The sequence below is a fragment of the Aethalodelphis obliquidens genome, unplaced genomic scaffold (assembly GCF_003676395.1).
Source record: "Aethalodelphis obliquidens isolate GAN/ISIS:26980383/991018 unplaced genomic scaffold, ASM367639v1 scaffold32, whole genome shotgun sequence".
NCBI lineage: Eukaryota > Metazoa > Chordata > Mammalia > Artiodactyla > Delphinidae > Aethalodelphis > Aethalodelphis obliquidens.
In genome coordinates this window covers 3,543,274-3,569,963 of record NW_020837976.1, presented here as the reverse complement: position 1 = coordinate 3,569,963, position 26,690 = coordinate 3,543,274, and the positions used below count along the sequence as shown (strand labels likewise).

The 26,690-nt window shown below is 40.6% G+C and overlaps 1 protein-coding gene across 3 annotated transcripts in view; it reads right to left on the bottom strand.

Moving 5' to 3' along the window:
* TTC39C (tetratricopeptide repeat domain 39C) overlaps positions 1-26,690 on the bottom strand; it is a 101,873-nt gene that overhangs the window by 32,957 nt on the left and 42,226 nt on the right. For all 3 annotated transcript variants that reach the window (XM_027127620.1, XM_027127618.1, XM_027127619.1), the window contains 5 exons: positions 19,889-19,937; positions 18,381-18,509; positions 15,998-16,112; positions 6,692-7,046; positions 4,687-4,855 (listed from right to left, as the gene is read on the bottom strand). In XM_027127620.1, the coding sequence (XP_026983421.1) occupies positions 4,687-4,855; positions 6,692-7,046; positions 15,998-16,112; positions 18,381-18,509; positions 19,889-19,937 (817 nt within the window). The remainder of the gene's footprint in view (positions 1-4,686; positions 4,856-6,691; positions 7,047-15,997; positions 16,113-18,380; positions 18,510-19,888; positions 19,938-26,690) is intronic.

Below are 26,690 nucleotides of genomic sequence, written 5' to 3'. Positions count from 1 at the left end.
CCCACTTGGTCCTCGTGAAGTAGGGCTGTCTCTGCTGTAACTGAGGGGCTGTTATAGCACAGGGTCCACCAGGCTGAACTCAGGGAGCACAGGGGCTCAGCCTTCTCACCTTGCCACTCCAGCAATGAGCACAGACCTCATCGATATCTGGGTCCTTTTTACTTCCTGTAAATTTATTTAATTCCTTTCTTTAGAGTCACACTTCTTTAGCCAGCCCATCAGAATTTCAACATCTGATCCAGTACCCTCCTTAGTAGGCCATCCTCTTACACCAAATGTCAAGACATTCTTGCACCATCTTCTTCTGCATCGGTAGCAGAAACAGGTTTAGGTTCTACCAAGAAAAGTAGACAGTCCTTGATAACCAGCTTCCTCTCTTAAAGAAACGCCGTCACTCACACTGATCAATGGACGTCCTGCCAACAGACTCATCTGTTCATTTGACAAACACCCACTGAGGGCCAGGTCTTGTGCTGGGCCCACTTCTGCTCCTGAGAAGCCAATGTGTGGTTTTTTGATGTCACCATGCAGGATATTCAGAAAGTATGGGTCCAAGCTAGGAAGACAGTCTCAAAATAAGAGTTCCCAAAGTGCATAAAGTAACTTCATTAGAATATGTCCATCAACTGTCATTCATTCAAATATTTGAGCGTTTAGAGACAGATAAGTAGACTAATATTAAAAATTAGTTTTATAACCAGTCACACCATACAAAGTATGTATATGAAACTATGTATACACACAAAACCAAGCATGTGTATCTGTATATTATATACTAAATGGACTGTTAAAGCGGGAGAGGGGAGTTGTGCAAATCTGTAATGTTTCGAGAAAAAAGAGGAGAGAACTAAAGTTTATTAAAATGTAGACTTGTCCCTAATACCTTTAAATAATCAAGAAAAATACTCATTAATCACTTGTACGTTAATAGACTACCACTACCACCACTACTGTAGGTTTAATGGGATGGAAATAAATATAAAATTCAAAATTATAATTATCAATTCATATTTTAAAATGGAGGTTGCTATATAACCCTTGGGTCAACTTCCTAACATCTGTGTGCATTATGGAAATTCAGGGAAAAGTAAAAAACATGGGTACGGTACAGTAGCTATAGCCCCTCTAGCTACACACACGCATCTTACCCATCACAAGCCTAGCTCCGCTGACAACTCTCAACACCAAAACAAGTTCTTTCTCCTAAAAAGAGCAAATTTGGTAACACTACTTCCCAGGCTTAAGCACTCAGTAAGAATAACAACCACCATCACACCACTACTTGGATAGCGTTTATCACATGCTAAGTACTGTGTGAACCCATTTATTCCTCACAGCAACATGCTAAGTCACATGGGAAAAGTCAACAGAGACAGGACAGGTAAGGAGGGTAAGACAAGAGGGTGGAGAGGGCCAGAGGTGGGGGTACTTCAGACACGCAGCGGGGAGAAGCAAAGGTGGTAAAGAAAGAAAACTCTTCCTGCAGTCTGGCCAAGACTCCCGAAGAGCAGAGAAGCCTGGCGTCCTGAGATGCACAAGGACCCCGTGTACCACCGACGGCATAGAACTTCACTGCTATGTCAAGTCAGGCCACAACACCAGGGAATAATGAAGACACGGCCACAAGGGTTATGCAAGTGGCAGGACAGGGGTGGACGTGTTAAAGACCACCCTCCCCTATGGATTCCAAACTGTCCCGAACAATGAAGGGCAAAGTATGTAAAAAGCTGTTGATGACACTGAAAGAGAAAGTGGGCACCTGCACATGATTCGAAAATAACAAGGAAAGTGAACACTAACCAGCCCGTGTTGAGCTAGTCACCCTGTATGAGGGCAAGCTTACATGAAAGCAGCTGTGCAAATAACTTCTTCAGTGACTCAGAATCTAAAAAGTTAAGTCCGTGTCATATGATGCACCTGTCAAAATTAGAGCCCCAGACCATGTTCCCTGGAGCCTGTCCATAAAAAGATCTCAAGGCGCCCTCTCTCTAACCCAAATGCTCGCTGAAAAGGAAAAAGGTTTTCTGTAAACAAATTCATCAGCGAAGCCCTGTGTGTTTTCATAAACTGAGTTGGGAGCTTAGAGGCCTTACAAAAAGCCTCTGAAGACCCATGTCACAGCCTCTCTGAGCAATTCTTCATCAGCAAATGAAGGAGGCCACCAGCTGATACCTTCCTACATGCTCACCTGGGAAGATGAACGAAATGCCACTGTCCAGGCACCGTAATATCTCAAGTTAGCCCTAAAATTCTGTTATCCTCTAAGACTTTGGGAAGAGCCAAACAGAAACAACTGTCACACTTCACTTGACCCTCAGGCCACAGCTCACCAGTCAAGAGCAGTAACAGGTCTTTCAGTCTTTTTTTCTTAAAACCAAGTATCAGTTGGGTAAGCAAACTGCCCCATGACAAAGGAGTTCTAACGACCACCACCGGCACTCAGATTCCAACGACCACCGGCACTCAGATTCCAACGACCACCGGCACTCAGATTCCAACGATCCACCATGAAAGAGACTGACCGTCTGCTGAGAGCGATCATGGTCACTGTGTACCTCCCCAAACCGTGCTTATAAGAATCCTCTGATGGTGCTGTGGCTTCCTCATTTCTAGAATCATCCCAACGACAATGAACGACCACTCACTGTTAGCATTCACTCCGTCCCTAATAGGGATGACTTGTGGACAAACTAAAATCATGCCACATTGAGTTTTTGGAGAACAAATAAGTTATTAATTTTGCTAAAAGTTAAGCATTTTTAAAAAATATTTATTTGTTTATTTATTTGGCTGCACTGGGTCTTAGTTGTGGCCTGCAGGATCTTTAGTTGCAGCATGCGGACTTCTTAGTTGTGGCATGCATGCGGGACCTAGTTCCTAGACCAGGGATCGACTCTGGGCCCCCTGCATTGGGACCGTGGCGTCTTAGCCACTGGACCATTAGGGAAGTCCCAGCATTTTTGTTTTAAAATAAAAAATTAATGAAAATGGGAAGCATAATGAAATATAAATCCTGACTTCTACATTTCTATGTAACAGTTTCAAAACCCAATTTAGAGCATTCATTGATCAAGGGAGTGAGGGGAGAGACGTCTAGTACATGCCTGATGCTCTGGCCTCATTGCTGTGTTGTAAACGTCAGGCTCTCACCCCCACTAGGCAAACCTCCTTTGAACACTAAACCTAGTATCTTCGAGTTCAGAGTTATTCAGAATGTCAATTGCTTAAAGGAAAGGCATTACACATCTAAGAAAGCATTTACCCTGCACCCAACTTTCATTTCAGAAAAGGTCACTCAAGTGAGAAGGCTGAGCCAATTAAAATGTTCCTTTTACGGGGTTATTTCCTCCTGCACAAACCCAAGGGAGTAAAGAAAACTGAATAGCTTGAACATGCTTCCCTAGATGCAGGACCATAACCCTGAGCTTGTTTTTTAAGAGAGCAAGAGAGAAAAAGAGCAATGTCACTGAAGGTACGTGAGCCTGAATGCAAAGAAAAGCAGTCTCAAAGTAATGAGAAGAAAAATGACTTGGACATGGGTTTAAGTAAGTCAGATCCTGGAGAGCTTTCTGTGCTGTGTTTCAGTTGTAAATTATTAGTACAATCTTTAAAATACAATTTCCATAAATAAAGGGAAGGCGTCCTCGGATTTAAGGCGGCACTCCATGAAGGAAAGAAATTATTGGGGAAGTTATATACGCTCCACTGCCAACAAAAAATTCGTGAACGCATCACCTCCTGTGCTCATGAAAGCGTTCCTAGGCAAAAATCTTCCAAAGCACTTGGGGGTTTTTTCGATGAGTGTGCTGAGAATGCCTGGTTAACTGAGGGCAGAGGTTATTAAACCTCACATTGCTGCACTACTAGCTACTGGTGAGCCTGTGGGTGGGAGACCTCAGAACAGTCACCTTCTTTCACATGCATGATTAATTTCTTACAAAATTTTCGTTTTTCTTCAGATCCTCATGCCCTCAAGCAAGCAGACAAAAAAAGCAATGCAAAGAGAAGCAGAACCCCCTCAAAGGCCAGGGCGTACTGTTTTTCTGAAATGAGACAGCCTGGCCTCGCTTGCTGGGTGACCTCGGAGGTCACGTGAAGCCTGCTAAGATCCCTGTGTATCTTTCCTGTAAGATGCAAGGGGATGATTTTCTATCTCTGTCACAGGCTTGTTCTGAGGATCAGATGGGATGGTGTGTGTGAAACCTCTGGCACAGGACCTAGACACATGCATGAAAAAGTAATACCAGCTACTATTTCAAAGCCTTTGCTGTCCTTGACATTTCGGGCAATAACTTGTGTATAAATAAACTGTCAGCCAGGATGAACATTTGGAAACAGATTATTAGTAATTCCAGAGACGGAAAAACAACGTATCTCATGTTCTTTAACTAAGACGCTCCCAAGGGCTCCTGTGCCTTCAGCTCAGGGTGCAGCATCTCGTCTCATCAGCGCCAAGGGACCCCGGCCCTGCTTCGCCCACAGCTGCAGAACAGAAGGTAACTGACTAACACCCCGGGTTCCTGGAAGAGGCTCCCACGGCAATGATGCAACGCAAGGCACAGAAACAAGATGTTACTCGGCCCTATGACATTCGGGCTCCTTGTGATACTACCCCCCCACAAGTAAGAATTATAGATTCGATCAACAGAAGGCTTTATTTTTAAAAAGATGGGGAATGCACAGTACCTCTAATCGTTGTATGCGTCCCTTGAAAAACATAAAGAGGGAAGAATTTGGATAAGCAGCTTCTTTTTTGAGAAGAATTTCCTTCGCTTCATCCAGGCCTGCTTTGTTATCACTGCCATCCAGGGCAAAAAACGGGCGGACCACAGTATGATACCAGAGCAGCGCTAATCTAAAGGAAGAGGGAGAGAAACCGTGAGTGACAATGACTTTTCTTACAGTGTTTCCACTCTTTAAAAAAAATCAGTGTGTGCTCTTCCAATACACACCCCTTCCAAAAAGCTCACTAGGCAGTCTCTGAAGAAGTAAAATCAGTATCGCCCATCTTAGTTTTATCAGTGTTTGGAAAGCCACAACTTTAGAGCACAACATATAAATCAGCATACTCCCATCGGATAAGAGAATAAGGTCACAGAAGCAAGTAGCTCTTCTGAAGCTTCTAGATGGATTGCTGACGGTATCATTTATGTAAATCTCTGAATTCTACAGCTTACTCGTCAACGTGTAAATTAGAAACAGTAATTGGTTACCATGAATTTACTATCCCCTTAAAATTACTCTTTTTACAAAAGGAAAATGTTTTCACTAGTGTTCACAAAAGTTAGAGTGTAAGCCTCAGACTGAATTTAAATATAGGAACCACAGGCAAAATGGTACAAAATTGGGTTAAAATAAGTGAAAGGACCGGATGAAGGGCCCTTTCTCTAGCCACTGAGGCTGTTCAATTTGAAAACCAAACAAATAAGTAAGTTACTTAAAATTCTCCCACTTCAAACGTGTCCCTTTCAAAAAAAAAAAAAAAAGCCACATTAAACTAAGTAACAAAATAGATTTCCTGGGATCGACTTTAACCAACTGACAAAAATGTTTAACCGACACAATATTTTTATGTAAATGTATGCTTCCAGCATGTGCATAAATTTGGTCCTCTTCTGGAGATCAGACTAATTTACATTATTATTAATTGAATTCATTCCTTTCTCAGAAAATATTATTAAAAAAGACAAATTATCACAAGTTACAAATCTGTTAAGTCAAATTAATAAAGGACCATTGTGTCATATAATGACTTTGTGGAGGCATGAATATTTTTGCAATAAAAAATTAATGACCTTTTTAATAGCTACCAGCTGATTAAGAGTTAACATCCAAATTCCTCAATACTGACATGAGCAGAAATACAGCACACTAAGGTTCTCTGTGATACCAAAATCTTTGGAAAAATTCTGGTAAGTGGTGTAATATCAAAGGACATCCAGTATTTGATAAAATTATTCTAACTGCAAATGGTAGTAGATATTTACCAGATTGAAAAAAAATCACATCATTTTTAACTGATGAGGAAATGGGTGAATCCTTGCTCTGGATGGTTATAATGGCTTCTTCACACTTTTTGGTTTAAATAATTATCATTTAAGTTTAGTCTGAACAACAATAACTCAATTTAGTTGAACACCACAAACTCTCCAAGCCACATACAAGAGACCAATGGACCAACCAGAATCATCAAGGAAAATTACCCAACATGAGGATATAAGAATAGAAATTTCAGAATCACAGAAGAGTCTTATGAAATGTATATCCCCTTAAGTCCAAAAATCAGGATTATCAATCTCAGTGACTAGTCAGGGTCACAAAAACTTTATAAATCATGATCATTCTGCATGTTTAAAATACAGGACTCAACAAAAAAAAAAATTAAAAATTTAAAAAGAAAAGAAAGAAAATGGTCAAGATGGACTTTCCACAAAAATAAATAAGTGAATAAATAAAAATAAAATAAAATACAGGACTCATGAGACTTAAGAACAGTGCTCTGGTCTCTAAAGTCAACTTATAAACACCACCAAAAACATGGTCCTTGGCATTGCACTAAAAGACAGAAAGGCATGGCAGCATGTCAACCAACCAAGCATTTTACCTGAAGTTTCCTATAAAGGTTTTGATTGTCGTTCACTTACTTTCAATACTATATTATCTACCAAAGCATTGCAATATAGCTACTCACGTAGCTAAAGGGGCCTTCATGTCCTTACTTTCGCTTGCATACATCAGTGAAGAAAGCCCCTGTAGGCGGTCTCCAGGAAAACCCAGCAGGTTGATGATTTTGAGCAGGTTTGGGGGCACCATGGATATGCAAAGGTGAAAAAGGCCATATCCAAAGCTCACAGCACCTTTCAGTCTGTTTAGAGACTCCTCAGACACCCCTTCAGCCACAATGTGATTATCATTTGCAGCGTCAGAAGTCAAGGGTTCTTCCGTTAGCTTCTTCTGATACAGCTCCTGGAGGGCATTGATGTCCAAATAGCATTTATTGTAAATCTTCCAGGCTTTCCTAAGGATCCACCCACCTTTTATATATGCTATAAAGAGAAGGGGAGAAAAGCATGAAAAAACAAGTATTCAAAATAATTTTCCTGCATTAATAATAAAGATATTGAAGAATGACCTGAAAAAACAAAATCTTAAAAAACAATAAAAATTATTACCCATCATGAAACCTTCTATTCTTCATATGGCTTAAATTCCTTATTTGTTGTCTGTTTCCCTTTACTAGTCTGGGATGACCACTTGGCAAGAACCATGTATTATTTTGTTCATTGTATCGAGCCCCTCACGCTGAGGTGAGGGCATAGCATCTAATATCTGCTACATGAATGAATGCAAGCATCATCTGAATCGGACTTTTTTCCCACGTGTTCTGTGAAACCCTCTACCACATCCCTGAACTACCTGAACTATGGCGCTTTCCGGATAAAACTCTTAAATTTGCCTACCTTGTGTTTCGTCCCTCCTCAAGAGCAACTTCTAAATCTAAATTTGCTGCTAAATTTATACCCAAGCACCAAGCATGGCGACTTGCCAAAAAATAAAACAAGCAAAACAAAACGATTAATAGTTATCGGGTGAACAAACGGCCAGATTATTAACAAAAATGTCATTAGCGTTAAATACAAAAATGCAAAGAATCCCCAATGCACCTCTATTCAATGCCTGTTCGTGGCTTAGCCGCACCTAGCGAGGCTGGGGGGCTTTATCTGGTGTGTATGACAATGGAGCTCCCCCACTGCCCAGCCTAGAGAGCTCCAGGGAAGGAGGGCGGCAAAGCAGAAGCTATTCACACCACAGGGTGAAAATCTGTTGTTTTTAAAGCCACTTCCCTTTATTTCTGTTAGGCCAATTTTCTTAACATAGCCACCTTGAGAATGTGTGCCACAAAGGCAAAGGGAGAGATAAACCTGGGATTTACCCTGCTCCACACCCCACCGGCCCCTCTCAGGTCTGAGTCCTGCCTCACCCTCTCCTGCGAACATCTTTCCCTTCTGATGAGGAAGGGAAGTGGGGGCGTCGATAGACCTGTGCTTGTCTGAGTGAGTGCACCACCACCACATATCTGGGGAAAAGGTCCTCCTCAGGGAGTTTTCTGTAAAATGGTTCTCTAGTAACTATAGAGGAGAACTTGGCACCATTACCAATAATGGTACTGATACTCTGACCTCAAAGCACAACGGAAGACAACAGGAACCGTGTACCAGGCTTCCAGGCCCTTTAGAACAGCAGGGAAAGAAGTGTTTTAATTTATTTTTGAATGACATAAAATATATAACATAAAATCTGATTTATAAAAGTCCAATCCCTGAATTGAAAGTGATCTAAGATTATACGGCATGTGCAGAAAAGAATTAACATAGCAGGCCTATTGCTCTCCTTTGAAAGGCCTGTTTACAAGGTTGGCCCTTGGCTGGTATCTGGGAACTTGGATTTGGGAGGGGTCCCATCATTCCCAGAACCGGTAAGATGGGCTCACTGTGCCTACAGTTTGCATGAACAATGTTTTATGTGGACACCTGCTTTCCTTCTGGAAGTCTGGGTATGCACCAGGCAGCGGGGTGCCTACGTGGTCAGTCCCCAGTAAAAACTACAGATGCTGAGTCACTAACCGGCTTCCCCAGTTGGTTACATTTCACAGGTGTCGTTATAATTCACTGCCAGGAGGATCGTGCGCATCCTATGTGGCTCTTCTGGGAGAGGACCCTGGGAAGCATGGGCCTGACTTTTCCTGGTCTTCGTCCCTGTGCCTCTTCCCTTTTCTAATTTTGCTTTGTGTCCTTTCACTGCCACAAATCATAGCCATGAGTATGACTATCTTCTGAGTCCTCCTAATCACTGGTCTTGGGGACCCCTGATCCATTAACTCAAGCTACTATCTTAATTAAAGTATCAATTTTCTGGCAAACGATGACCGTATCTCCTATGGGATCACAATTCAAAACACAACCATCCCACAAGTTCTGGATGATGAATGTACTGTAGTCTAAGTGCACTGCAAAGATTGCTACATGACAGGATGAAGAAGTAAAAGGAACCAGTCTACAAAAGCTTTGCTGGGGGGGGGGGCGGTACTATGTGTATAATTTATTGTTATAAAAGTAATACATATCTGAAACAATTTATTTTTATTCAGTTCAATTTAACAAAAATATTTACTGTGCTAATCTTACTTTTAGGCACTGTTCTAGGAGAATCAAAGAGAAATAAGACATAGATCCTGCCTTTAAGAGGCTCAGTGACTTTTTCCCTCCTAAATGGAAGTATTGTGGGAAAAAGAGAGGTTTGAGAAAACCTAACCTTGACACTTCTTTGTATGCTAGCAAAGTGTTTAGGTGAATCCAATACACCCACAGACAAGAAAGGTGACTCTCACTTATGATCCAAAAAGCCAAAGATTGAATAGAAAAACAGAAAAAGACCAAGAAAAAGGAAACTAAAATATATAGTCCTGAGAACACAAAAGCAATTGAATCTAATTGAAAAGAAATAATAACTGGCTACAGATAAAAAATGAAATAAAAAGAGGAAAAGTAAAATTGCAAAACCCTAAAAATGTCAACGAGCTACTAAGTTCCTATCACGTGCCTAGGACTGTGCTTGGTGCCTGAGGGACACAAATGAACTATAAGACATACATCTCAGCCCTCCAAATGCCCAATAAAATTAGAAAATAAAAGTGAAAAAAATGTGTGTAACATAAGACTATATACGCATATGTTTATTTATATGGTCCACTGGGTCATACATAGAAAAACGAAAACAATGTTGAGATTATGAGTGAATTGCCCTTTCTTTATTTCCTTTTTGACAGTCACTTGTTTTCTATGTAATAAGCACATACATAAATTTAAAAGTGCAAAAGAAGTACTGCAGGATTTCAGTAGAAAACTTTACTCCCTCCTGTCCCCAAGCCTAACTGGAAAGTTAGAGGGAAAAAATTAACTCCATTTTATCCTGTATTTTCCAGGCTACTGTCACTTTATTGAGGACGCACTTAGGGAAATGCAGCATTCCAGGGGAGAGCAAGAGGAACGTAAGCATGAAGGGACAGATGGAAAGCTGTTCAGAGGCAGAGTGAATCAGGGGACAAGCTGGGCCAAGGATGGGTGCAGGGATGATGTGCCCAGTGGTACCCAGCTAAGGGAAGGACGCCTGCTCGGAAGAAGCAGGGGCTCCCTAAAACTGGAGTTAAAGGGACTAGTGTTAGGGAAACAAGCTGTAGTAATCCAGATCTCAGGTGAAGAGTTACAGAAAAGAGTGGCAGCAATGGAAGCAACTCGATTAACAAAAGGAAAAGAAAACCAACATGGTAAAAACCCATTTTTACAGAATAAAAATGAAATTAATTCAACATCTTTAATTTCTTGCCTAAGATGAGAGCTTAGATGTTAACATTTATTTTAAAAGCACATGTTCAAGTCTCCAGTAACAAGCTTTAAAGCCCTGAACTTGAGCCGGGTAAACAGAACTCAAAGTTTTGACTCATCGAAGATTAGAAACTGAGATGTGTACAAAGTTAGGACCTAGAGAGAAACAGATTTTGTTTTTACCACTTTTTAAGTTCAACTCTGCACTGAAACAGGTCCCAGGACTCGCCCGACTCCATGTCCCAAATGCGGTGACCGAAACATCTGAGCTCAGCCAGACTCCGACGGGAGGAGCAGAGGCTGCGTGAGGACCGGGTGGAGAAGCTGCGCTCCGGGCCCACAGCACCGCGGCCCCAGCAGAAGGGACGCTTAGTCAGCTGATGCCCGGCAACGCGGCCAGGAGCAGCCTCTGCCCAACAAGCAGAGAAAACAGTTGAACACAGGGCCCCTCAATCTGCACGGGCTCTCATAGGCTCCTCTGAAACGTCAGACATAGAACATTCAACCACCGTGACTGCGTCCCCGGAGGGCTGCACAGAGAGCAGAAAACCACAGACCGTCCGCCCTCCCCTGTCAGGGGCAGCCTCAACCAACCAGAGATGCAGGAGAGATGGGAAACCCTGTCCCCACAACGGGGGTGGGAGTCCTCCCCTAGAAAGGGCAACAGTTGTCTGGAAAATGAAAATATCAAGTTACACTAAATGGATCCTGGAATAAATTTTGTAAATTTTTTTTTTTTTTTTTTTTTAGCAGGGATTGTGTCTGGTGAGAGGCCCCACCATAGCATTCTGTCTGTTTGCTTGTCCTGGATGAGGCTGGTTAGTCCTGTAATGGAAGGGAAGTTCAGCCTTGGCTTCCTTGTGACCCACATAACAGACTTCGGAAGGAAAAAAAAAGATGATTTAGTTTTCACTAGTCAGCCCACCTCCTCATTATTACTTTTACCCCCAGTCAACAGGCTTCTGATAGACTCACTTCTCCAATCCCAACTATTCTTGGGGCTTCCTAGGGCTCAGTATCATGCATCTCATTCCTGAACGACATCACCCTTCCTCCATCCCTCTCTTTAATTCACATTTATATACCCACCATGTGTTAGGCAAAGGCAGCATATCAGGTGACAGGGACACAGAGAAGACAACGGACTTCCATTCTCTATAACCCTGCTCAGGTTCAGGATTAGGGATCCTTGACCTTCCCAGCAGAGTTTAGGAATTGCTCATTCCTTGTGCAACCTCTCCGACTAACTTACATGTCTAATGTCTAGTGGTGGAAGTATCACTCTGAATGAGAATTTATTTAGTCCTCTTTCTCCCTCCCCCACTAAACTCTCAGTAGCCTCAGGGCAAGAGCTACATCTCATTCATCTCTAGACCATTAGCATCTATCACCTTCCAGAATCTGACACATAGTAAATTCTCAATAAATGTGGAGAAAAAAAAAAGATAGCAGGTAGACACAGTCCCTGCCCTCAAGAAGTTTTCCATCTGTTACTGTGGGCAGACATGTAAATACAGATGTGTACAGTTGTGTGACGACTGCTCTAACTGGCTATGGACAGGGTCCAAGCAGAGTAACAGAGGCTGTATGATGAAGTCAGTGAGGAAGGAGAACATGAAGGGAGTAGACCCAGGCTGCACCTGGGGAGGCACAAGAGAAAGACAAAAGGGGTTCCAAACCGAGAGGGCAGCGCACACCAAGGCCCGAGGCGGCAGGGCCTCAGAGACCCGCAGTCAGCCCTGCCGAGCTAGAGGCGGTGGTGGCGAGGTAGGGGGCAGGTTCTTCCATGCCACCCGAGGAAGGAATCTGCACTATTCCTTGTAGGCGATGTTGCAGAACAGCTAAGTGTCTGAAGCACAGGTGTAACAAGGTTTAGAAAGAGCGCTCCAGGGGCATCGTAGAGAATGTGGCCTGGAGAAGCATCCGGGCCAACAGGAGGCTGTTCTACTGTCCCGGGGGCTCATTCCATAGGACGGAAGGCGCACGTGCACACGGGGGCTGAGGGACAAGGCCCCGAGAGCCTCGGGTTTCTGGGCCATTGGGAGGCTGGTGGTTCACGTGACCAAATGAAGGTGAAGGGAAGACTGTGAGTGCTAGGAATTCAGATATGAAATAAGAAGCCCACAGCTCAGGTCCTGGTTCTGTCATCACTGTGTAAACCTGTTCAACCTCAAACAAATCATCCAGCCTCAACGGCCTCACCTGTGAAACAAGGAAAACCCAATCTCATTTGAGGAAAACTTACTGAGTGTATGTTATTGCCAAGAATAGTAAGACATGGGGCCGATCTTCAAGCCCAAAGGAAATACAGGAAACACAAACAAGGTGCCAAAAGCCATCAAGTCGGTTTAAAAATAAATACTTTTTGTTACTAAAGTAATTCACATGTGCTCACTGCAAACAACAACAACAAAGGCCTTTGGATAATAGAGTAAATTAAAAAGTAGTACAGGAGGGACTTCCCTGGTCTTTACCTGGTGGTAAAGAACCTGCCTTCCGATGCAGGGGACACGGGTTCGATCCCTGGTCCGGGAACTAAGATCCCACATGCCGCGGGGCAACTAAGACCTCAGGCCCCAACTACTGACCTCGCGCACCTCAACAAGAGCCTGTGCGCCACAACTACTGAGCCCACCCAGCCTGGAGCCTGCACACCACAACTAGAGAAGAGAAGAGGAACAAAAAACCCGCACGCCACAACTAGAGAGAAGCCCACGCATCACAACGAAGAGCCCAAGCGTCACAGTGAAAGATCCCACATGCCTCAACCAAAAAGATCCCGTGTGCCGCAACTAAGACCCAACGCAGCCAAAAATAAATAAAATAAATAAGTAATAAATAAATCTTTAAAAAAATAGTATAGGAAAATAGAGAGGATGGGGTAATTCACTATAAAGAAATTCATATGAGACAAAATACAGGAGCTCTTTCGAAAGTCAGAAGGACTAACAAATTCACACAGACTCACTCTTACCTGGAGCTCAGGTGAGTGTGTACCCACACCCACTTCTGGGCCACCTGATCAAGGGGTGGGGGAGGACCACCTACAACAAACATCTCCAAGGAGGGGTTGTTCCAAAACAATTATCCATCAACAAAGTTTAAGAAACGGATCCCAACAAAGAGTAAATTTTTCATAGTTTTATAACCTAGAGGGTTTCTGAAAGGCAAATGAAGCACATTTTTAGTTATGTCTGTTTGTTTGAGACAAATACTGAGCTGTTCATAAAGCAAATGACCATTACATGTGTTTATTAGAACCTGAGGTTTTCATGTCTGTCAATTTCCTTTCACTATCAATATTACATTCAATAAATTATACGACATCAGGAAGAACCAAGAGTGCTGTTAAAAATCTATGATATGTAAAGCAACTATACTCCAATAAAAATTACTAAAGTAGGGCTTCCCTGGTGGCGCAGTGGTTGAGAGTCCGCCTGCCGACGCAGGGGACACGGGTTCGTGCCGGGAAGATCCCACATGCCGCAGAGCGGCTGGGCCGGTGAGCCATGGCCGCTGGGCCTGCGCGTCAGGAGCCTGTGCTCCGCGACGGGAGAGGCCACGGCAGTGAGAGGCCCGTGTACCGCAAAAAAAAAAATTACTAAAGTAAACAAAACACAAAAAAATCTATGATAAACAGGATTAAATAGCTGATTAATATCAACTTTTTAGGAGAACAGGAAAAGGTCACGAAGGTAATTTGTGAAGGAAATACAGTTTATGGGTAAAATATAAAATTAAGTTCAGCTTCACTAAAACAACAACAAAAAGCAAAGCAAAGCACATGGACATGAATGTCCAAGGGAAATTGGTTAAATAAATTACGGCACATTCACATGATAAATTAATGCTTTTAAAATTATATTTTGAAACTCTGAGCTATAGGAAAAATATGTGAATTATAACCTAAAAGGGAAAAGTAGGATACAAAACACCACAGATTCAATTTTTTAAAGAAAGAGAAAGATAAAAACAGAACATTTGCAATAAAGAGTGATTTTCTCCAAGTAGTGAGATTAGAAATGACCTGCTTTTTCATTATTTTATATTTTCCGAATTTTCTAAAGCAATATTTAGTAATTTTACAATCAGAGTAATTTTAAAAATAAATAGTACTAACTGATGATTCTGAATTTCATGAGGGCAGGGACCATGGCCTGGATTTGCTCATGGAACACAGTGCTTAGCATTGTATGTGCTCTATCATTATTTATTGAATGGACCCACGAATGAACGTGTGAAGGACAGATTAATATAAAGTTTCCCCGATATCCTTTACCCTGATTCCCCAAACATTTTACTACATTTGATTTATCCTTTTCTCTCCACAGATATTTTCTTAATAGGTCCTTAGAAAAGTCCTTGAGCCTCAGGAAAAAGTAGTCCAAGATCACAGAAAACACCAGAGCTCCTGCCTTGACCAAAGAGGTCCAGCTCTTCCCGCTACTCTTTTACATATACGTCAGTGTGGCACTCCAAATGGGGGATTTAAATCACTGTGTTATAGAAAATTCACATGAGCTTTGAGCCCTCAACCATATAAGTAAGATAGTTATTGGGAGAGTCCTGAGATGAGACTTAAAGAGAAAAAAAAATTGGATCAAAAGGAAAAGACCATAGTACAACCATAAAACACATTTTAAAAGAAGATAATTACAAAAAAAAAAAAAAAGAAGATAATTACTAGGAAGTCCACATTTTGGAGGTCACAATAAAAGTTAATTCTACTTCTGACTTGAGCCAAAGAGAAGAAACAAAGAAACCTCAAGTATGAGATGGAGACAGAGAGAGACAAAAAGGAAAAAAAGGAACAGGAAAATTGGCTGCCGGTAATCCAGAAAGCAAAGTGTATGTTATGACTTAGCAGCAACATACCCTTTTTCATCTCAGGTTTGGAAGAAAATGCTTTTCTCAGTGTGAATTTTAGTCAATTTCCTTTTTGAATTTTCACTCTTTCAAGTAAATCCTATCTACCAAAGAGGCGGGTTTCTGCCATCAGCATCAGAGACATAAAACCACATAAAAGGAAGAATTAGTGTCAAAGTGAACCTTACAGCGAGCTCTGAGAGCCTCAATTCCAGTCTATGCCACTCAAGATATTAAAGCTACAAAGTCCTGGAAAACATCTGTCTTGGGCAAACTAAGTAAGAAATCAGTTTATATTTCCCATTAAGGGTTGTTAAAATGTAAGTCATTCAAGTACCTTAGCAAGTCTTTAGTACGCACTCAGGCCTTCAATAACAATTTTCTGAGTAACTTAAACTGGTTATATTTCACTTTAAAGGGTTATTATCACAACTTGATTCCCACAAGAAAAAAAAAACCCATCAATCTATCAATCTAAGGCACTGGTAATATCTCTAAGTATGACAGACTATCTGGATACAAGAGGACGAAACAGATTTTGGGACTAAAACTTCTCTACTAAACACACATTAAGCACTTGTGGTTTCAATTTCTCAAGTAATAAATCAGGATCACGCCCCAAAGAGATGCTACATGTTTTCAAAGACTGAAATATGAGGCATTCTTAATAAATAAATTAATTAATAAAAGGGATTACCAATTGTGCCCACTGGATAGCAAAAGCCATTAAAGTCAATGCTTCAGCATACCTGACAATTCTTGTTTTACAAATGAGAGCACAGCCAAGTAAACCTGACAGTCAGCTATGATTATCTGCCTCTGAAGCCGGTCAACCATAGAGGGGGTGGATTTTCGGACATCAACCTGTTGGGTGGGAAGAAAGTACACACCAATAAATCACACCCAAGAACAATATTCCTTCCAAACAACTATTACTTTATTGTGCAAAATAATTTCACGCAGGGAGTGTGAAACAGCAGTTGCTGAAATCCAAGACCAAATTTACACTCTGAGCCTGGTAGTTCTATCCTCCCCCATGAAGTCCAGCTTTATTTTGTTAACAATACATTGATGAAGAGGCTTGGAACTCAAAGACACATACTCTAAATTACAGACACTGAGTTCATGGGAAACATGAAAGCCCACACACAACTTCGGAGTTTTACCTTTTTGAAAACAACATAAGTTCTTACTTATCCAAAATAAAAAATCACTGAAGGTACAAAACATTGCCCCAGGTAAACAACCCAAAAAGCCACTTTGCAGCCATCTGCCTTCAGAAAGGACCTATAGTATTAGGGTTCATTCCTTTGGTGCACACAACCGAGATGTGAGGGTTGCAAACTGATTACATGTTAGTTAAGGAGAAAACACCCTGGAATTAAAAATTATCTTTGAATGAGTCACAAATTGAACTTGAAATTTAAGTCATAATCTCTAAAGTTGACTACCTCTATAAAATATGAAAAAGTAAAACCCAAAAACCCTACTTTTCAATAAGATTTTGGTTTTCATCGTAAAGAATGCTAAACGAAGAAAATTCGCTCTGAAATGTAACAGTGCGTTCTTAAACTTGAACAAAATAGGTTAGTTTTCATATGCTTTCACAGTGATATAAGAAATGACAGGATTTTTCCAAATATGACAAAAGTATACATAGTGTACATGACAAAACGGCTGGCTTCTCTTTTTTCTAGATTAGCAGAATTCACCATGGTCACTGTTGTTCCTGATCTAGTTCCAGCACCCATTACCCTGTTTGCTTAAGCAAATGTCAATCTATTGATGCTTCTGTTTTCTCTGCTTGTAAGAACATCTACTCTGCAAGGCTGTTGGAAGGGCTAATGAGATACTGTATGTGAAAATGCTTTTTAAATTGCAAGGACCCATTACAAATGTTGATTATTAATGTATGTGCTAGGCCTGGTCCTAGATACTGAGCACAGACATGTAAATTAGCTTACAGTCTAATGAGGGAACGCTGACATCCGTGTAATGCAGTAAATGCTCTGAAGGATGAAGTACAAGGAACTATGGGAACCTGTAGGAGACACACTAATAGGCTTGGGGGCTCAGACAAGAGTCTCTGGAGAAAATGACATCTAGGAAGAACTAAAGAATGGATATGAACCAGGTCAAGAGGCAGACGAATGTTCCAGGTAGAGGAGAAGTCAGTGACAAGTCAGCTACATTAAGGAGTTTGGATTTTAGTGCAATGGCAGTGCTAGGGGGCGGGGACACTGAAAATGAAATCAGCGATGTATAATTCGCATCTTAGTGACTGTATTTTGGAGAATTACAGAACAGTGAGACTGGAGGCAGAAACGCCAGTGAGGGTTTGTCTTAGGCAAGTGGAGACAGTGGCTGGCCCAGTGCATTGGCAGGGAAAGTAGATGAATTCAGGACGTATTTAACAAAGAGTCAACGGGACTTGGTCACTGACTGATGTAGTTTGGAGAAACGAGAAATCGAGGAGAACTGTGGCTCTTCTGGAGTGTCAGGAGACAGTACTCTGGGCCCATCAGTGGCTTCCTCATGGCTGACACCATAAGCAAGAGCAGAGGTGAAACCACCTGGAGTGACATAAAGGAGCAGAAATGACAGGTGGCTTTTCTTGACTGTAGCCGACAGACTGGTTTATCAACTAAACAAGTGACACATGTGACTCCCCTGGGTGCTCCAGAAACATCAGAGGTAGGAGGATGCCTCTCGAAGTCTAGAACTTTTGCACTGAAAGGTGAAAGAAAAATCAGGAAAAGTGGATTATGATATCATTGTGACTTTATTTATAACCAAAGGCTGCGGAGCCCTGGGCTTTAAAAGGAGGTAACAGCTAAATTCCTGCATTATGCCAATGCAACGTATCTGAAATACATACATGAAAACCTACAAAAGCCCTTGCAGCATGGTCCACTGTGGAAGAAGATAATTTTAAGATACCAAAAGAATATGCACTGAAAAGCTCTAATGATTAAAGGGGGTTCTATTGCTTTAAGAAACACGCTTTACATAATCGAAAGCTGTAAGAAACATTTAATGCTTTAGCCATGTTCTAAACACCAAAAACCAAGTAAATAAACAATGTTCTAAGTAAGCAGCACATAGTTCATAACTTAAAGACATAGTACTTACATTCTTCTTAATTTTATTCTTGATTGTTTCAATTACTCCAACCTCTTCACTTTCACACAGCTTTTCTGTGGTTTTTAAGTCATCACATGCCAACTGCATTTTTTCTTCCTCAAATGTCATCATGGCATTCTTCCAAGAAAGAAATAAGGAAAGAATGAATCAGTAAGTGTCTGAAAATTTAGGCCAATTTATTACAACACAACTCCAAACTAGGGGGAAAAACCATCTAAATGATTTATTGACAGTCAAAGAATCAGAATGTTACAGCATACCCTATTCATTAAAAAAAACAAACTATAATCTCAATATGAAATAAGAACATACCTCTATTACACCAGCATGAAAAAATGTATGGTAACAAATGTCCTTGCAATTACTGTTCTACATTTTTTTTGTTATTAAACACAGTAACAAAAAAAATTATACGATTTCTGACTGGTCCACTTAATTCAGTTTTTAGAACAGAGCCTCACTGAAAGCACTTTCTACCCACGCATGGATCCCTGGGTTCATCAAGGACAGCACAAAATGCTAATGAAACATCAGCTAGTAGGTACTACTTTGAAAATTATCAATTATCAATCTTTTCAGGGACAGCAATTCCAATGGGCTCACTTTTAAGGAACTCATTTTTTATGGTCCCCAGTGAAAAATTCCACTGACAGCTTGTTTCCAAGCACCTGATCCTGGTAGATTTTTTCAGGTCACATTTGACTGGTAGAAATGATCCCTTGCTTTGTGACCACCAAGAGGGGTGGGATAGGGAGGGTGGGAGGGAGGCACAAGAGGGAGGGGATATGGGGATATATGTATACGTATAGCTGATTCACTTCGTTATACAGCAGAAACTAACACACCATTATAAAGCAATTATACTCCAATAAAGATGTTTAAAAAAAAAATCATCCCTTCTCTGCTGAAAACCTGCTACTTTCTCCCAGAAGAACTGAGGTTTCTGAGATGAACAGGCTACAAGGGCAGAGACAGGACACCAGGTTCTTGGAAGGACCTAATTAAAGGCATCCAATTTTCTACATTGCCCAATTTATTTTAAAACCTAACTGCAACCTATTCTCTCAATTCCTAAATATTAATATTCAAAAATGCAAAAGTAACCGATAAACTTTAAATCTGCTAATTTAACCTGTCTTCTGATCCACATTTATTCAATAATTTTAAAGCAAACCTTTATTATCCAAAGTCTGACTTTTTTTTTCTTTTCAACTCTAATGCATTTTTAATTTTTGGAAAGGTCTTTCAATTATATTTTTATTTTATAAAGGATTTTGGTTGGAAAAAACATAATGCTCTAGAAGATATAAGCATTTAATCTTTAAAATTAGGGAAGGGTATCTCGTAAGTGTTGGTTAATAGGCAAAAATTTTATTCCAGTTTTAAACTGTAAAAGATCTTCTACAATAGTGTATCTCTACAGCAGGTAACCACTAAAAGACATACATTATGTATTTGTTTCCCTCCCACCAAAACCTCTTCCCACATAAACTTACCAAAAAACTGACAAAGCTGGCTCCAAAACTCATTAATGGGCTACGATTTCTGTTAAGAAAACAAAATAATTTTTACTGTGAAATTTTATTTTAAAAGCATTTGACATATCAGGATCACTATATATTCCCAATAATTCGACAGAAGTTGTTAAGGTCTTCAAGCCAATTAAATTACCCTAAGAAAAAAGTAAAACAGGCAAGAAGTTCACAGGTCTGTCCACCAGGATAGAACCTCCCCCCACACCTGATTCTTCAAAGCAAGGAGAACAAGAAAGTCACATTATAATTGACACTGCTTTAGTAAACCAATCCAACATCTGAAAACATGTGGCTAAAGGAAGATGATTAATATTCTTTTAATTTTTATTTATTTTTTTGTGCACGCCACATGTGGGATCTTAGTTCCCCGACCAGGGGTTGAACCCACAGCCCAGGCAGTGGAAGTGCAGAGTCTTAACCACTGGACCGCCAGGGAAGTCCAATATTCATTTTTTGTTTAATTTTTATAAATTTTAAAAATTGAAGTATAGTTGATTTACAATGTTTCAGGTGTACAGCAAAGTGATTCACTTCTATGTATATTCTTTTTCAGATTGTTTTCCAGTATAGGTTATTACAAGATATTGAATATAGTTCCCTGTGCTATACAAGTCCTTGTTATCGATTTTATATGTAGTAGTATGTATCTGTTAATCCCAAATTCCTGATTTATCCCCCCCTTCCCCATTTGGTAGCCATAAATTTGTTTTCTGTGTCTGTGAGTCTATTTCTCTTTTGCAAATAAGTTCATATGTATCGTTTTTTAGATTCCACATACAAGTGACATCATATTAATATTCATTTTTTAAATGCAAAACATGTTCAAAACTTTCCACACATAAATTAAGTATTATTTTCAGAGTAGATCAAAGGGTTTTACCACTAAGCCAGACCTGGCAAACTCACTTATCCCATCCAAAGAACTTTAAGAATACCTCCCTGGAGTCAGTCATCACCCTGCTGTAATACACAATCATTATCCAATTTTATATGTAAACCAAAAATATGAAGCCAAGTCAAAGTAATACTAATTCAAAGAATATAAAAATATAAACATTCTGCTTCAAATTCACAACCAGTACAAAAATCCAAGTCTCTGTAGATGGCACTAAAAGGGAAAGCAAGTTGTAACTGCCTTCTTAAAAATAATTGTACTGCTTTTGTTATTATGTAAGTAATATATGGTCATTATTTAAAAAAAAAGCCAAGAACAATGTATTTAGTCAATCCCCTACTGGAAATTTAGTTTAAGTCCAAGGTGACCATGTGTGTATTTGGTGGAGGTGTGTATGGGAAGAAGAGAGTGTACTAAAATTTAGATGGATATATGCATACATACGTACACACATATACCGCACGCTCAGATGAACATCTTTGTACATGTAATTTGCAAGGAGTCCAAATGTATTTTTGGGATAAGCTGCTAGAGGTAGCACTGCAGGGTCAAGTGGGATGCACATCCGTTTTCCTCTTGGATGGTGGGGGTTATGTTGGGGGCAGGGGTGGGGATCAGGAACTCAAATGATTTGGAATGTTAACCCTCTGCTACAATTTTTTCCATCTGCTTGGGACCTACTCAAATTCTACAGTGAAGAAGAGCTTGTTTACCCCCACTGCATATTAAACCTCCAAGAATTAGGAAGGTGTCGTGACAGGTGAAGAATCCCACACCAGCACTCACACCCGTGAACCAGCTCCAACGGCACCTCCGCAAGCACGCAGCCCAGGCTCCATCCTCCCAACTCTGCACCTGATCAGACGTCAGTTCTCCACTCCAGGGCTCTCCCCGGACGTGCCATTACAGGCTTCTACTCGCTACATTATAACCTGGGTTGTGTATGAAGGTTCCCTCTAGAATGCTCTTTTCTGCCTCTTCTCCCTCACCATTATTCCTTACACACAGCAGGCATCCAACAAACATGAATCAGTGAAGGAATGAAAGAGCTCCGCCTTTCAGGAACGTTTCAATCAAGAGCTGATCAGCCCAGCTTCCCCGTCTTTGCCCGCTCCGTGCTTACACCTTAGCCATTAGCCATCTGAGAAATGAAAAGATGCTGAATCGAGGGCCTAGTGTTGCTACATTTGCTTCTTGTTCTGGACTAAACTTAGGTTTCTGAGAGCCCAGGCTATTAATGATGCATGGTGCCCTCGCCTAGCCCTTAGTACTTCACATACTATCTTCTCATTTAAGTGACAAATCAGCCCAAGAGAAACATTTTTCCCTCCTTGAGGTACTGTCTCCATAAACCCCAGGGCACCTGGGTGCATTAGCCACTGGAAAATGAACTGACAGGGAAGCAGGAACCCTCGTGCTGCATGTTACCTGGTGCTGTAAGAGCTTCCTCTAACAAGGTTCACTTGTTTCCTTCACCTGATTTTATTTTTTTTAACTCAACATGACCCAGGTGATCCTACATTAACTCACCTCCTCTAAATCAACTGCAGCCCACACATGTGTTTCCACATAAAACGTATTCGATTTGGAGATTTGGGAATGTTTCCAAAGAGTACAAGGATCATTACTTCAACACTGATGCTGGGGAGATCATTACTTCAACACCGATGCAGAGGGCGGAGAAGGAAGAGGCTCACACTGGGAACCAATGACCAGCACAAGGGTGGAGGCGGGGAGCGAGGTATCAGGTAAAGGTTGAGTATAAAGGTAAGCATTAGAACCAAAAGACAAATCTTTCTAAATACCAGAGTTACATAAAGCAGGTGGGGGGCAAGTGAAATAGACCACATCGTGAAAACCTCACTTATTTAGAAGGGAGGATCTAAATCCACATACATGCGATATCGAAAAAAAAATAATGGTAAGTTAACCCATAAACATGTTTTTTAACGGATACCTACAAAGTGAGGGAGCGATAGGGAAGAAGAAACAAGGACAGAAACGAACCTTCTTTGTATATACCTCTTGTTTTGTAGATCTGACTTTGGAACCATGTAAATATTGTATGTCATAATATCAAATTTTAATAATGCGATCCCTAAACATTCAAATGTAAAGTGAATTACATGTACCTAAATGCCAACCCAGTTGGTAAAATAACCACACAGGGCAGAAGTATTCCAAACGACTTTAAAATACAGTAATCTGACAGCACATCCCTATTATGAAATACCCTTAAGAAGACCCCAAAAGATTGCCAAAAAAATTTTTGTTTTCAGTAATCATATTTTTACCAGTCAAGTTGGTACCATTATTCTACAGCTGTTGGGTATGTAGTTTGTGATAAAACAATGCCTAATTACGTTGGTGGGGTTTTTTTGTTTTGTTTTTGTTTTTTTGCGGTACGCGGGCCTCCCACCGCTGTGGCCCCTCCCATTGCGGAGCACAGGCTCTGGACACACAGGCTCAGTGGCCATGGCTCACGGGCCCAGCCGCTCGGCGGCATGTGGGATCTTCCCAGACCGGGGCACGAACCCATGTCCCCTGCATCGGCAGGCAGACTCTCAACCACTGCGCCACCAGGGAAGCCCACGTTGGTGTTTTTTGAAACCAAGGATTTTGTGCACAGGAGAAAGGATAAAGTTAATTCAAAGCCTAGAAACAATGACCACCCAGTAGTATTCAGCATGGTCCAGCACCCTCTCTAAATACATTAAGTCAAAGATCCACAAAGAGATGGCTAATTCAAGCTCAGGGGCAAGAAATGTTCAACAGCCTTGAATATTGTGTTATAACAGAAAGCAAGCAAGTTTAAAAACTACATTAGGCTCCTGAAGAGGTTCAAGCCAAAGATGTAACAATTTGACCACCAATGAGGTAAAAACAGCAATGGCTTGAAATATCAAATAATTTAAAACTAAATTCATAATGATACTTTTTAGTTAAAAAACAACTCAACAACTCACTGGTTGCCTATGGAGGATCCTAGAGAACCAATTCATTATTTTGAAAACTGTTAAAAAAGGGGGAAAGAATAGCATTTACCACACCTTTTCTCTATAAACTCAGAGTAACCAATCAGATGTGGGGTGGGTCTCTTTACAGAAATGTCCTGGGCTAATAAATGAAAAGCAAATGACAGAATCAGAGTATCTTGTTTTGTAGCTGCTCCTAATCAATTAATGGATACGGACAGTGATCATAAAGACAGGGGACAATATTAAACTCACACCATCAGCAAAATCCAAGCTGTGGGAGATTCTACAGGACAAAGATGCTAGTTTCTTCAACAACAATAAAAAAATGTAAGGGTCAAAAGAGACTGAAAGGGAGCTTGTAAAATATATATAAAACAACCGGGACATAAGAGACATAAAACAACAAACATCCTACATGTAACTACACACATATACATAAACACATATCCTACATGTAACTACACACATATACATAAACACATATATACAACAATAAGAAAGTGAAACTTTAAAAATTATCATTCACAATAGCATGAAAATATTAATAGCTAAGGATAACTCACAAAAATGTGCAACACGGCTTCACTGAAAACTCAAGACATTACTAAGGAAAATGAAAACTCTAAATCAGCATTTTGCAACAGTGGCATTCTTAATATTTGGGGCCAGATAATTTTGCTGGGTGTGGGGGTGGGCTGCACTGTGCACTGTAGGATGTTGAGTAGCATCTCTGTCCTCTACCTGCATGATGACAGGAGCACAAGCCACTGCCTCTGCCCACCCCACCCCCGGCAAGGTGTGACAACCAAAATGTCTCTAGACACTGCCAAATGTCCTACTGGGGCAAAATCAACCCTGGTTGTGAACCAGTAACCTAAATAACGAGATATACAATTCTTATGGATTGGAAGACTCATTACTGCTGAGATATTATCTTCTCTTTAAACTGCACTGTAGCTCCAATGCAATCTCAAGCAAAATCCCTGTGTGTGTGTGTGTGTGTGTGTGTGTGTGTGTGTGTGTGTGTGTGTGTGTGTGTGTGTGTGTGTTCTGACAGGTTGATTCTAAAATCTACATGGAAAAGCAAAATACTTAGAATGGCCAAATCAAATTTAAAGAAGACCAACAAAGCTGGAGGCCTACATTACCCAATATCAAAACTTAATTAAAATTAAGCATTCCTGGTCACTCATAAGAGACTGAAAAAGGCAAATACACATATTAAAGAGCTCATCTTGAGAATACATAAAGAACACCCATGAATCGGTACAAAATGACTGGCAACCCAGTAAAAAAAAAAAAAAAAAAAGGGCAAAAGTCTTAATAGGCACTTCACAAGAGAGGACATCCAAAATTTAATAAGCATATTAACAAGTGCTGAAAAGCACTCATTATCAGGGAAATACAAACTAAACCCAAAATGAGACACCACTATATGCTTCTCAGACTGGCCACAGTTACAAGGATTGATAATACCAAGTGGTAACGAGGCTGTGGAGTAACTGAGTCTCAAACGCTGCTTAGCAGAATCTACTAAAGCTGTGCACCTGCTCTACTAAAACTCATCCACGTGCCCGATCTACTGAGCACATGCCAATCGACGATTTAGTAACTTCACTCCTAAGTACATATGTACAACAGAATTGAATTATTATGCCCCTAAAAGACATGCATGGTTTTTAATAGTCTTATCCTTAGTAGCCTCAAACTGGAAACAATTCCAATGTCCATCAACAGTAGAACAGATCAAATAATTGCAGCATATTCACTCAGTGAAATAGTTCATAGCTATGAAAAAGAACTACTGCTAAATGCAAAAACATGAATTAATCTCATAGACGTAATGTTGAGTGAAGGAAGCCAGACACAAAAGAGTTATACTGAATGATTCCATTTATATGAAGCTCAAAACCACTATTCTGATCACTAATGATGACAGAGTTCAGAACACTGGTACCATTGGGGGGATACTGGGAGCCCAAGGAAGGATGCTGGAATGTTGGAAATATCCTTTATCTGGTTGTAAGTAGTTACACTGTGATATTTACATATGTATACAGTCTTATACAGAAAGTTTTTCCTTATGAAAAAGAAAATATTAAAAAGAAAAATTAAATCAGATACATGATCACTGATGGGTATTTGATTGTATTAGTGAATTAATATTAATTTTTTAGGTACAGAAGCGGTATTATACTACATTTTAAGGACTATTTTTTTTAGAGGTGTATATGATAGCATTTACAAATAAAATGATGACTGAGATTTGTTTCAAAAATAATTTGAGGGCTTCCCTGGTGGCGCAGTGGTTGAGAGTCCACCTGCTGATGCAGGGGACACAGGTTCATGCCCCGGTCCGGGAAGATCCCACATGCCACGGAGTGGCTGGGCCCGTGAGCCATGGCCGCTGAGCCTGCGCGTCCGGAGCCTGTGCTCCGCCACGGGAGAGGCCACAACAGTGAGAGGCCCGCGTGCCGCAAAAAAAAAAAAAAAAAAAAAAAAAATGCTCCCCAAAGATGATGTCTTTTGAAATCCTTTGATGAGAAGGACTCTAATGGTCACTGCCATGGTCTGCTTTTTGAAAATGAAACACCAGTAATGAAATGGCTTAAAATTTTCTCTCTGTATGAAAACTGTCCCAAAGGTAGGAAAATTTGAAAATACAAAGAAGCAACGGATGGTCTTTTTCTAAATTTATGAACATCGCCATGGAAATTTTAAAAAACAAAGCTTCTCCAGCAGATTAAAAATTGGACTGATGAAGATTTTGTTTCTTAAAATACTGTGGGAGGAAATGTACACATTGGATTCTCAAAGGAATATTTTTCCATTAAATAAATGGGCATAATTACAAGAAGACAGTCCCTAACCAAACATGTTTCTTCAAATG